The sequence below is a fragment of the Gouania willdenowi genome, chromosome 7 (genome assembly GCF_900634775.1).
Source record: "Gouania willdenowi chromosome 7, fGouWil2.1, whole genome shotgun sequence".
NCBI classification, from domain to species: Eukaryota; Metazoa; Chordata; class Actinopteri; order Blenniiformes; family Gobiesocidae; genus Gouania; species Gouania willdenowi.
This window is the reverse complement of record NC_041050.1, coordinates 2671542-2685333: the sequence shown is the minus strand read 5'-3', so window position 1 is coordinate 2685333 and position 13792 is coordinate 2671542. Positions and strand designations below refer to the sequence as shown.

The window sequence follows — 13792 nt, the reverse complement described above, 5'->3', positions numbered from 1 at the left end:
AAAATAAGCAAAGGTCGGTTCAAATTGTTCTAAAAATATTCTTAGTTTATTGAAGGCACCTGGCGACCCCCTCCCAGTGTCTTGCAACCCATAATAGGGTCCTGACCCCAAGGTTGAGAATCTCTGTATTAGAGGACTATTATTGAACCTGTAGCACCTCTCAGTTTACAGCATATTCATTAATTAAAAAATTAATCTGATTAAGATGTTTTTAAAAGAGTTAAAGCTTCATTTCTTTAAAGTGTAGAAAAACAAATACATTTTTTTCCTGCTTGTAGATTAGTGTGCGGAGGCTGAAACCTGGCGACTGTGGAGGGTGTGGGATAATAAGCCCAAAGGCACTGGAGCAGTGAACATGTTCCAGTGGGTTGAGATCAGGGCAGGAAAGATAAAGCACACACACAGCAACAGGCCTGTGCACGGGAATTACACTCATTTAAAAGGCTTCACTGTTGAACACTGAACTAAAGCTTGTAAATAACACTGCAATGTATAAGATGTAATTCATTCATTATTTCAGGTGCGTTTTCAGTGACTTTAGGGCACCATTCAATTCTGAAGATTATCATCCATATATATTTATTCTTATAAGTGCTACATTACTCCCATTTTTGACACTTCTCTACATTTTTCCACTTTCAAGACATTTCCATCACTTTTCCATCCAATATCACATATGTTGACCCATTATTGTCACTTTTAACCTCTTTTAACCATATTTCATGCTTATTTTTGCCAATTTAACCACATTCATGATTTGTCATGCCCATTACCCGTTTAAACCAATTGTTCCAATATTGACACTTTAAAACCTTTTTTCCACTTTTTGTGTCTGTTTTTTTGACCACTTTAATTTGCAACTTGTAACCAATTTCTGTGGTTTTTAAAATCCCATTTCACCACCTTTTCCACCATTTTTGCTAACTTTTAACCCATTTCATTTCTGATTAAGACAAGGATTTACATCTTTAAGACAACTATATACAATGGCTCTAATAATAATAAACTTCCTGGGTAACGGTGGATATAATTCAAATAAATAAATGTGGTTGCCATAGGTTTTTAGAACAATTGACTATCATTTCAAGAAAATCAAAATATTTTTGAGCCCATTTTCTGTTATTTTTACCATTCTGTTACTTGATCAAATTTGAATGCATTTTTTTCACATTTCTATCCACTTTCAAGACATTTTTGGTCCTTATAAACCTATTCCACCACTTTTAAGGTTCAGGGACTTGCTCAACATCCCACATCTCGCCTAAACACTGTGACCCAATTATGATTAAACCACTTCATATTTGACCCCTGATCTAAAATGAGTTTGACACCCCTACTTTAAATAAAAATGTTGTTTGGATTTAAACATGTCCCTTCCTAAAGCACTGAAACACAACGAGCTCCGATTGGTGGTAACTTGTTTCTTTAACGTGTCACCATAATCCCACAAAGCCCTCACTCCAGTTAAACCAGTTACACATACAGTAAACCTAGAGTGTGTTTTTTACACATGTGCACACTGTGAGCTCGCCTGAGGACCAGCAAACACACACATTCCAGCTCTCAGCAGGCAGCGTGCTATATGACTGAGTCTGCTACTGTACAAGGGCGTCCCTCGAGCTCGCCCTAAACCGCACGTTGGTAAACGTTGGTGTGGAGCTAAAGAGCCAGACGCACGCCCATTAAACACACCATGCTCAATGTTCCCTGCGAGGCGGTGCCAAGCCTTCATCTGAACGCGTGAGGCCTCTCTATGGCACTGCTGCTGTTTTTATACTGTGGAGGCAGATGAAAGTCTCTTTAAGGCTCTGGGTGTCAGAGGGAATTCCTCCGAGCTCTAAGATAAACAGGGAAGCCGATGTTGTGACGACAGCAGGGAGCTCAGTGTGTAAATGTGAGCCGCGTCAGCACATCTGCAAATGATCAGATAGAGAAGCAGAAAGATGGATGAAGACAAGGTTCAGTTTGTTAAATGGAAGAACTTTTCCATCATTTCTATCACCGTTATTATAAGTGTTTCAATGAAAAAATGACTTTAAAGCGATACTCAGAACCCAAAGGACAATGACAACTCAACTTAGGGTGCGTTCACATTGACGGAACATAGAGCGGTTAAAACTTGGATCTGTCCTAGTTGGTCAGTGTGACCGCAAACAAAGTCTAGAGCGGATCAAACTGGTGAATTCTAGAGCCATTGTTTCTGTTGGTCTCGGGTGTTACTTATCGCATTCTAGAGCGATTGTTTGTGTCGGGTTCGAAGCATTTTCAATCGAAACCGACGTGAACACAATCGATCTTGGATCAAAAACAGGGCTTTAAAACCACCAAAAACAGGACAACTTAATGCTGCTTCATTGTTGAATGTTGGTAAAAAACAAACGGAGAAGGAAGAAGTTTCTCTTTGACCCATAGATGAGAAGCTCTTCTTCAGGTTTCTGTTTCTCTGCCTAGAGAAGTTTCTACTCCAGTAACGACCCCTCCACTGGTTAGCTCATGGAACTGGTTACAGTAACTGGTTAGCTCATGGAACTGGTTCCAGTAAGTGGTTACAGTAAGTGGTTACAGTAACTGGTTAGCTCATGGAACTGGTTACAGTAACTGGTTACAGTAACTGGTTAGCTCATGGAACTGGTTACAGTAAGTGGTTACAGTAACTGGTTAGCTCATGGAACTGGTTCCAGTAAGTGGTTACAGTAAGTGGTTACAGTAACTGGTTAGCTCATGTAACTGGTTACAGTAACTGGTTACAGTAACTGGTTACAGCAACTGGTTAGCTCATGGAACTGGTTACAGTAATTGGTTAGCTCATGGAACCGCACCAGAGGCTGTTTGAAGCGGATCAGAAGTTGTTCTCTGAACACAAACCCAGACAAACCAATGCGAACAAATGATCAGCTGTCCTCTGCCCAGTCGAACCCAGTCCAGGACTAAACCGATGTGAAAGTAGCCTTAAAACTATTCTACGTAATCTTTCCTGGTAAGAATGAGAGACGTTGGAAAAGCTGTAAATTTAATAAAAAGTACTTGGTCATTTTTATTTGCAAATTGTGGAATCAACTCTATTTCCACAAATCTTGCAAATTCTCACAAACAATTCCACAGAATTCCTCTAAATTACACAACAATTTGTGACAAAATCAATATTTTTTTAAGTGAATTGAGCTGTTATTTAAAACAAAGGGACAAAAATGTTTCCTCCACCTAAAATCTACGGCCCACTTGAGGCCACACTGGTCCATTGTTGGCTCCTGAACTAAAATGATTTTGACACCCCTGGGTTAAAGGCATCAGAGGGTTGCCATGGTAGCATAGACTTCCTGTTTCAAGGAGTCTTCCTTGTTCATTTGCCATATTCAAAATCCCATTTCTCCTTTCCTGGTAAGTGCGACGTCCAAATCCATTCACCGTAATGTTCCTGGTCTTCTTAGGAATAACTTTAAGGAACTGGAAAACAGTAATTAGGCACTAAAACGTAGGAATGGATATATGATATACTCCCTATGGGAGAGGAAATATAATAGGAAATAAATGGGTTATGATCACTGATTGGCCATTTATGCCATTTATGGGTTAAAAATTGATATAAATGGCAAAGATTTATTTTATGATAAATGATACAAGTTTACAATTTGTTTCTCCACCTCTGGGGGCAGGATTTATTTTTTCCTTGATCCGTCTGATTTAAAGGGAACCATTTTCCTGCTACAGTGAGTACATTACAGTTATCATATACACCAGTAATCAGCATGTTGAATGCTTGACACAACTTTCAGCGTAATAAGCGGCTATCCATTGGTGTATGGCTACGTTGTCCCAAACAATGACATGTGATGCACGATGTATTCTGAAAAGCTTGGTAGAATATTTTCATGTTGAATAGACCCACATCCATCCCTTCAAATCTCCAAAACTCACGTCTCCAATTAACCAAACTAGTATTTGTCCGTGGGCTGAAGTCAGACGAACCGGAAAAACAGCTGCACTCAGAAACATTTGGGTGGGATCGAAAGTCACAGTGTTGTAACCAATGAGTAGAATCTCTCTCATTACCATGGGAGCAGAAATGGATGCTGTCCACATTCATTTTAAAATATAAATCCATGCAGTTGACGGTTGTAGCTTCATATTTAGTGTCCTAAGGACCTCTGTCATTAGCTTCCTGACACACGCTGACGCTATTTTCCACAACAATGCTGCTGATATTTTGTGACCCCGACCATTAAAAGCCTGGAACCGTGACGGAGCCTGTTACCACGGTTACTAAAACTCACAGCCACCCTATGCTCTGTATGTAATGGGCTTGTTGCAGGATAAAAAGCCTTTTTGGCCGCCTTTGAAATTCCTATATTACTCACTGACTCTAATGAGTGGCCCGAGGCGCAGTGGAAGCAGCCCTATGATATCTCACAGTGCACACACACACACACACGCACATACACACAGTAGCCGTCCAGGCCCAAGTTGCCATATAAACAACAGACAGAGTGGCATATGTGGAGAGGTGACGTAGTAGCGGCACCAGGATTTATTTTTTATTGTGAGGACCTCAGTTGTATCCTGTGTAGCTCTGGTGTTGCCGTCCACAGCTCAGCCCTAACTTCATTTATCTCTCTTGAACGTTCAAAACACAAAAAAACTCAGAGTTAAATCTATGGAGAGTCTGTGTTGTAAATGTCACGCTAAACATACTACTTTAGATATTATGGAAAGATTGAGTATGTGAGAAATACTCGGGTGTATACTAGGGCTGGGCGATATGGACCAAAACTTATATCTCAATATTTTTTCCTCAAAATGGCGATATTTTGAATTGAAATCAAGTCAGACCAAGAAAAACAATTCTGGGTTAAATTTTGTAATACAAAAAACACGGAGAAATTTATTAACAAACAGCTGCACAATATGCGCCACTTTTAGCTTTTTCTCCCGTAAGGGACAGCACGTGTGAGTGAATTTTGTAGTGTGGCTTGTTTAGTGGAAGATCAGTGGGAACACTCATCTCATTAATTAAAGTTGTTTTTTTTTTTTAACTAATGATTAATTAAAGTTATGTTAAGTTTTATTTATTCAGACAAGTTTTTTTCAGGAAGGTTACTTTGATCTCCTGACATGTTTCGTCTTCCTCAGAGGCATATGGTGATTGCTTTGATGGGTCTTTAATAAAACCAAAAGATATTATAATTAAGTCCACTGAATATTACAGGTAAAACATTAAACATGAAAAGTCTTTGAAAACAGCTTAAAATTAGCAATCAATCAATCAATCAATCAATCAATCAATCAATCAATCAAACTTTATTTATATGTCACATTTCTTAAATTGAATTGTAGACCAAAGTGCTACACAGAAATTTGCTAATGTGATTGACAAAAGTAAAAAAAACTGATTAAAAAAGGTTTTGAGACTAATGCACACAGAAGTAATTTAATAAAATAATTAAAAAGATGACAAAATAAGAAAGAATCAGAGGTTTAAACAAGAATTTTTAAAACACAAAATATCAAAATTAACATGAAAACATTAGAATTAAAAGCCCTAAAAATCATAAAGCATTACATAAAACCCAGACTGAATAAAAGGCTTTTTATCTTGCATTTAAAAATGGTGATACTCTCTATAAGTCAACATTCTTAACATTATCCATCTTCGATGTATTTTCACAAGCAACATTTTGTGTTTAATTAATTCATCACATTCAATTATTATCAGTGTTTGCCAGCATGTCTAAGTCACTGCACTGTGTGGACGATTAATATCGAATGAACACAGTTTCTGACTAAAAGGTCTGTCTTTTGTTTGCTTTCCAGTGAATGAGATCATCAGGATGGATCTGACGGGCGTTCACGCCAGAGGGCAAACATAGAGGAGGGGACCCGAGGAGGAAACACACACACACACGGTCCTCATCCTTCCAGTAAGAAGAAGAAGAAGAAGAAGAAGACAAATGTTCACCAATAATCAGATCTACTCTTCCACATTTGGAGGTAGAACATCAGCTCCCTGCCATAAACGCAGTGCAAACACAAGAACTCAACCAGTCAAAGCCTTTGTTTGTTTAAAAGCTGAATGTCAGCGACTCGTAAACTAAACACAGTTATCCAATCATGAACGGACTCGCAAACCTTCCTCATATTTAGTATTTGTCGATCGAGCGTGGAATTTAGGCCACGAGACCAAAAACCTTCTGTATTATTTTATTGATTCCTTGTTGTTTTTTTAACCAAAGTGTCTGAATGATACTGATACGTTCATCTCATTTAAAAAGTGCACTTTTCCAGTTGCCTTAATCATAACCCAGTGCACATTTCAGCTCCCAGAATGCACTGTGTTTACCAAACAGGGGGTATGTTAATAAGTTTTATACATTTGTGAATACTGTCTTGTTTTTGTTGTGTTTAAAAAATGTTATATTCTGTTTAGTTTTCATGTATTTTCTGCGCACAGCGCATAAAACCTTTAGTTTATTTTTAAACTCATCATTTTACGAGAGCCAAAGTGAGAGAATTTGAAGTGTACTTATAGCTTTTACTATCCAACTTTCTTCTTTTTAATTAGTTTTTATATTGATTGTAAGTCTCAGACAAACAATCCTAACTGTATGTGTTTTTATTTTTGTTTTTATATAGTTGCAAACTGACAATCGTTTTGTTAAAAGACTCCTATGCAGACGTAAATGCTTGCAGATTATACGTCGTTTTATTGCTAGTATGCTAATGTAGCCAGCACATTGATAAAAACATTTGTTTCAATTGTATAATAGTGTTTAAACTCTGTGAAATGAAGTATCTTAAAACTCCACAAAAGTGCCACTTACGTGATAAACAGGAATGTTGAATAAAAAGCAATGACACCAAAGACTGAATCAGAAAGTTAACGTAGCATCGTTAGCGTAGCACAAGTCAGGCATTTCTCCAAATGAATGTAACGTGTACCCACATGCCGTCCCTATATATGTACATTTATTTTTTTTAGTAGGAGCTTCACTGTCCTACTGTGATTTTGTATAAAACACATCTTTTTCTATAATAAGTACCTTTAAAAATCCTGACATATTTACTGCTAATGCTTTGTTTCTTCTTTGTTGTTATTTCACAGTTTAAAGAAAAAAAAATCACATTATAGCTCATTTTATAGTCTTTTTTTGCTTTCTCTGTTGATAGTTTTCATTGTAATGTTTCATTTGGAGTCACTTTTGTGCTTTTAAAAAGACTCTTTATTTACGCTATTTTTGTATCCATTGAAACAGCAATAAATAAACAATCATCAATACATGTGACTGTCGTCTCCCTGTTTTTCTACCTTAGATTGATGTGATCCCAGAATGCACCACTCGAGGTACCTTGAAAAAAAAGTTTTTTTGTGCCATTATCTTAATTTGCTGTGTTAATACCAGTTTCTATTTTTTGTATTTACACTTTTTGTGCGGTGCCTTATTAATTTTTTATATTTAATTTATTGTATGTCACTTGTTTACAGCTTTTGAAATTTTGTTTCAACATTTTATTTTTATTGTTTAAAGCGTTTATGTAAATAAAATATTTCATTTTTTTATGTGTATGGGGTGCCAAATTTAAAAACTGTTTCATAGCTGAAATTTTGAACATTTTGCTAATTTTTCTTTCATTTGAGACAGAAATGTGTTTAAAACAGCATGTTCTATATCATTGTTAAAAATGTGTACGCATGAAAAACAAATGTAAATTTCACATGTAAATGTTAAATCTAAACCTAAATGTCCATCTAAATGTAAATGTTAAATCTAAACCTAAATGTCCATCTAAATGTAAATGTTAAATCTAAACCTAAATGTTTATATAAATGTGAATGTTAAATCTAAACCAAAATGTTTATCTAAATCTAAATGATAAATGTGAATGTTAAATCTAAACCTAAATGTTTATCTAAATCTAAATGATAAATGTAAACATTAAATCTAAACCATAATCCATCCATCCATCCATCCATCTTCTCCCGCTTAGCCGTTTCCGGGTCGCGGGGGCAGCATCCTCAGTAGGGAGGCCCAGACTTCCCTCTCCCCGGCCACTTCCTCCAGCTCTTCCGGGGGGACCCCGAGACGTTCCCAGGCCAGCCGAGAGACATAGTCTCTCCAGCGTGTCCTGGGTCTTCCCCGGGGCCTCCTTCCGGAGGGGCGTGCCCTGAACCCTGATAAATGTTAAATATAATGTTAAATCTAAATGTAAACGTTAAATCTAAATATATAAGTAAAATGTAAATGTTAAATCCCAATGTAAATATAAATCTAATTGTTAAAAGTAAAAGTAAAAGACAAAGATATTGAGGTTCTTGTTTGAAGATTTCAACAATGGCAGTGAAATTTACTGTGATGCAAAGGGTTGCCAGCTTAAATCTTGCCTAGGATGCTAAATTGGCACTGTTCTGATGAACTGGCTTCCTGCTCAGGGTGCCCCCCCCCCCCCCCCCGCCAGTTTAAAGCTGGAGATGGGCAGAACTTGATGAATGAGTGAACATGAACACTCAGGTACCACTAATGTCAAAAACACATTTTTTATTCCTGGGGGTTTAAAGGGAGTTTGCGTCTGCAACTCTTCTGGGAAAGAGATTTTATGACGGTGTTTATGGGAATTTTTTGGACCATTCTTCCAGAAGCAGCTCTGATTTAGGACACCAAGTCTCCCCTCTTTTTAATTCTTCCCAAGGGTGACGTAATTGTATTTATCTGGTTGAAATCAGGACCTTGAGCAGGTTACACAAGTTCCTCCAAACTGAACCCCTTGTTTTTCCCCCCTGAGCTGTTCTCACTACGGGAGCATAAAATGGTTCAAAATCACTTTGTGTGCTGGAGCATTAAGAATTTCTTTCACTAGTGCAGCGTTTTTCAACCTTTTCAAGCAGCAACCCCCAAAATAAAGGTCCCAGAGATCGGGGACCCCCACTGTTGAACACAGACATGAACATTGACGGCCCTGCCATGTGCAAACAGGACCATCTATAAGGGGGAATAAAGCGGTGAGATTTTTGGGGTCCATCCATAAAGTCAGCAAAATGATGGTCCATTGTTCTATGAATCTGTGATAACCACATTTATTTATTCATCTGAATAATATCCACTGTTATCCAGGAACGTCCTAAAGATGGAAATCCTGATTTTAATCAGAAATGAAACCACAGGAAGTGGTTAAAAGTGTTAATAAAAGTACCAAAAAATAGGGATAAAAGCATAAAGGAATTAGACCAAAAACTGACAGAAAAAGTATTAAAAAAGGATAAAAAGTGTCAACAGAGGCTTAAAGTGGCAGATGGGCGAATAATGGAATTTAATAACTAGTAAAAAGTTGTTTAAACTGGCAAATAATGGGCATGACAGGTGAATAAAATGTGATGAAAAATGACCAAAAATGGTGGAAAACGTGGTGAAATGTGGTTTTAAAAACCACAGAAGTTGATTAAAAGTTGAAAATTAGAGTGATCAAAGGGTTCAAAGTGTCAATATTGGAACAATTAGTTTAAACTGGCAAATAATGGGGATGAAAAATCATGAATGTGGTTAAATTGGCAAAAATAAGCATGAAATATGGTGAAAACAGGTTAAAAGTGACAATAATGGGTCAACATATGTGACAATAGGTGGAAAAGTGGTGGAAAGGGTTTATAAGTGTTGAACATGTTTTGAAAGTGGAGAAAATGTGCAGAAAAGGCATTTAAATTTGATGGAGAAGTGGCAGAAATGGGAGTAATGTAGCAAAAATACAATAAAAGGAGCAAAAATATGGAAAGAAAAAGTGATGAAAATAGGTTAAAATATGGTGAGTTTGGTGTAGTAGAAAAATAAGCAAAAATGGGCTGAACTTTTTAAGAAATTCATTTCTTGAAGGCATCTGGGCACCACGTCCCAGTGTCTTGCGACCCCAAATGAGGTCCTGATGCCAAGGTTGAGAACCCCACGGGGGTATGTTGTTGTTTTGGTTTTTGTGATGACTGAACACCTAAAACATGTTGTTTTGGTGAATATACTCCTAACCTGTTTTTGCTTTGTGTCCAGTCTAATTGTCCTGCTGTATTAAAATAGGTTTGGGTGTGTCCCACTCCTACGTGTTAAAGCAACACACACACACACACACACACACACACACACACACACACACACACACACACACACACACACACACACACAAAAATAGCAGGACCAATTATTCTCCAAACATATTGTCACACTCCACATGCATACTGCCACAAAAGCTAAAGCTATGGTGCTAATCCCTTTATTAATTATCAAAATAATTAAATGTATCCATCTTGGGTGAGGATTAGCTCATAGTCCTGTTAATGTGATATTTCTAAACAATGCATAAAGTGACGTGTCAGCTATCCTTCCCTGATTTCACACAGTGCGATCCAAACTCATGACACCACAGAGCATTTTAAAGGGCGCATGAGTCATCATCATAATCATCATCATCATCATAGCAGCATATCTGCATGAGTGGAGCCCACATTCATGCTCCCTTCCTCACCCGGGAATGGATGATGTCATCACTAAAAAACTTCCTGAACACAAGGTTCATTCACAGCAGCCTCCGTCCCAACCCGTTGGATGGAGTGCCAAACAAGCCCCGTCTCCATAGCAACTACATCCTTTCAAGCATGTGAGAGCCCCTTCTTGTTGTTTATTTTTTGTTCTTTAATCTGTGACCAAGGTCAGACCTCTGAACATCTGGTGTTCCATGAGGATGCATTAAAAATGTGATTTATTTTCAGTTTTGGACATAAAATGGGATTTTAATTTAATAACCCACATCAATTGGTTAAAAGTTGAAAATTAGAGTGGCAAAAAACAGTTGGAAAAAGGTGTATAAAAGGGTTAAAAGTGTCAATATTAGAACAATTAGTTCAAACTGGCAAATCATGAATGTGGTTAAATTGTGTGAATGATGTCCACTGTTATTAAGAAAGTTTATTTTATAAACACCACAGTATGTTGTCATCTTAAAGATGTAAATCCTTGTTTTAATCAGAACATTTTTTTTGTTAAAAGTGACCAAAAATGGTGGAAAAAGTGAAGAAATGGGATTTTAAAAACCACAGAAATTGGTTAAAAGTTGCAAATTAGAAGAAATTGGGGGATGTAAATTAAAAAGTAGGAACAATTAGTTTAAACTGGCAAATAGTGGTCATGACAAACTGTGAATGTGGTTAAATTGGCCAAAAATAAGCATGAAATATGGTGAAAAGATGTTAAAAGTGACAATAATAGGTCAACATATGCAACATTAGGTGTAAAAGCTGTGGAAAGGGTTTATAAGTGCAAAAAATGTGTTGAAAGTGGATAACATTTGAAGAAAATGCATTAAATGTGACGTAGAAGTGTCAGAAATGGGAGTAATGTAGCAAAAATGCATTAAAAGGAGCAAAAATACGGCAAGAAAAGGTGATGAAGTAAGGTTAAAATGTTGCAAGTATGTAACGATTAATCGTAAGGTAGTTAAAAATCGATTCATAGGTATCAAGGTTCACATCGATGCTGTGAAAATTGAATCACAGTACTTTATTTTAACTATCCAGAAGTGTTGGCGGCGAGTGAAATCTGCTAATACTTTCTTTCTGGTCGCCTTCTACTCTTAAACATGTTCATAAATGATTCCTTACCCCTTTAGCACCGAAAGAATATCTGAAATATTACGTAAATATCTGTAAAAGTCACGTTTTTCTATGAGCTCTGTCTGCTAGCGCGTAGCATCTCTTCTTCACTGCAAGATATCTGCATGCCAACCGACCACTGGGTTACCAGCGCACTCTGCTGGTCCAAACAAATATCTGACCTAAATACAGTAAAATGACTGTTTTTTTTTTTTTTTTAGGTCCAATTGCTAAGGCACAAAAAAAAAATTCAGTTGCACTTTTAAAAAGAAAAGGAACTTTTGTGCAGTTTTGCATTGTTTACTATAGAACCAGAATTTAAATAATAAGCTTCTTCTTCATTTGTATTATTCCTTTATTTATTTCATTCAAGATTTAGTTTTAGTTAAATTGCATCATTTTGAATAGTTTATCAAGGGATTCTTTTGACAATGAAAAATAGTATAGTATTTTCCCCCAAAAAAATAAAGGAATATTTTTCAGTCATTTACATACAATCCCATTTTGTAAAATAAATCGTGAGAGAATCGTATCGTGAACCCAGTATCGTGAATCTAATCGTAATGGGAGTTGAGTGAATCGTTACATCCCGAGTTGCAAGTTTGATGTAGTTGCATGAATAATCGTAAAAATAAGCAAAGCAGTGAAAGGCTCAAATTGTTAAAAACAATATTCTTAGTTTCTTAAAGGCATCTGGTGACCCCCCTGCTAGTGTCTCACGACCCCAAATGGGATCCTGACCACAAGGTTGAGAACCCTTATTTATTTTTAGTTTTGAACATAACATATATAATAGCTTTTACATCCTTCTTCTTGACTATTTTTCAACAGTCCATGTAACATTAACCCTTTAGGTTATCATCATCTATATCTGCATTTATAAACTTTTAAGTTTCTATTTTTCTTGGTTTTTTTTTTTTTTCAGTTTTTTTCATGTGACTCACACACCCAACGTCCAAACATAAACCACAATGTTATTTATTTATGAATAATAGGCATTCCATGTTGATGCCTGGTTTGGTTTGGATAATTTTGGACATCACAGGGGGGAAATATGTCGATACAGACTTAAAAAAATTGCAGTCAAGTGTGTTATTCTTCTCTATTAAAGGAACAAATGAAATGCTGTGTCAGACAAAGATGATGTTGTTCATTTTCAGACACTTTTAAATAGTCTGAATCATTCTCTCAGAGACATGAGTCAGTTTCCTGAGCCTCAGGTTTAGTGTAAACCACATTCTCTCTCTGCACCAAAGTCACTGCACAAAGTCTGAGGAAAAGCATTGAGATGTCAACAACAAATAAAAGAAACAATATTATATAAATGTGCCATCATTTTTATAGTTATTCATGTGTAGAATAAAATATTTAGGTTAGGTTTCATTAGGGTCTTTAAAAATGAGGCTGTAGCTTGAGTTATATGATATATGACATTTTTTTTAAATGACACAAAATAAAAACATTAAGGGGGAATAGACGATAACAGATTGTCGTGGATAGATTAAGGAATGGACATGCAGGATTAAATAAATTGTTGGATTTAATTGGAAAACCATCCAATTTGCTCGGCAGGAGAAAGTTAAAAAGGCAGAAAAAAATAAAAACTATTAATGAAACTCAACTATAGTCATTTTTAATCAATTCAAATTGTCCAAATAACTCAATTTTCCTGAAATAACTTTACATAATTTCACCTAATTAAATAAAAATTGGTCACAAAATCAATTAAATTTAAAAGACAAAAATCCTGCAGAGACTGAAATCTGTCACTTATTGCCTGGATATGTATGTACTTTATTTATCATTTATACGTCGTGTAAAGTGCAAACTTCTGGACAATAATGTTGAAATAAAAGAACTTTGGAGAAGTGAAATGAAAAAATGTAGAAAAAAATGTAGATATTTTATATATATATATATACATAATATCTACAGTTTTTCATTTCACTTCTCCAAAGTTCTTTTATTTCAACATTATTGTTCTTAATTTTGTCAAGAATATAAATCCCTGTTTGAGAGTTTTTAAGAGAAACTGGATTATTCAAGAAGAAGAAGAAGAAGAAGAAGAAGAAGAAGAAGAAGAAGAAGAAGAAGAAGAAGAGTGAATATTATTAACAGTCACCAGGGGGCGCCATCACACTCTTGTTTAATGTAAACATGTTTGTGGATCTAAAG

At 36.2% G+C, this 13792-nt stretch overlaps 1 protein-coding gene across 3 annotated transcripts in view; it reads left to right on the top strand.

Annotated features, from left to right (window-relative positions):
* The window catches only part of nfatc2a (nuclear factor of activated T cells 2a), a 36411-nt gene extending 29176 nt beyond the window's left edge, over positions 1 to 7235 (top strand). For all 3 annotated transcript variants that reach the window (XM_028453510.1, XM_028453509.1, XM_028453508.1), the window contains exon 10: positions 5809 to 7235. In XM_028453510.1, the coding sequence (XP_028309311.1) occupies positions 5809 to 5864 (56 nt within the window). In that variant the 3' untranslated portion in view covers positions 5865 to 7235. The remainder of the gene's footprint in view (positions 1 to 5808) is intronic.
* The last annotated feature ends 6557 nt before the right edge of the window (positions 7236 to 13792 follow it).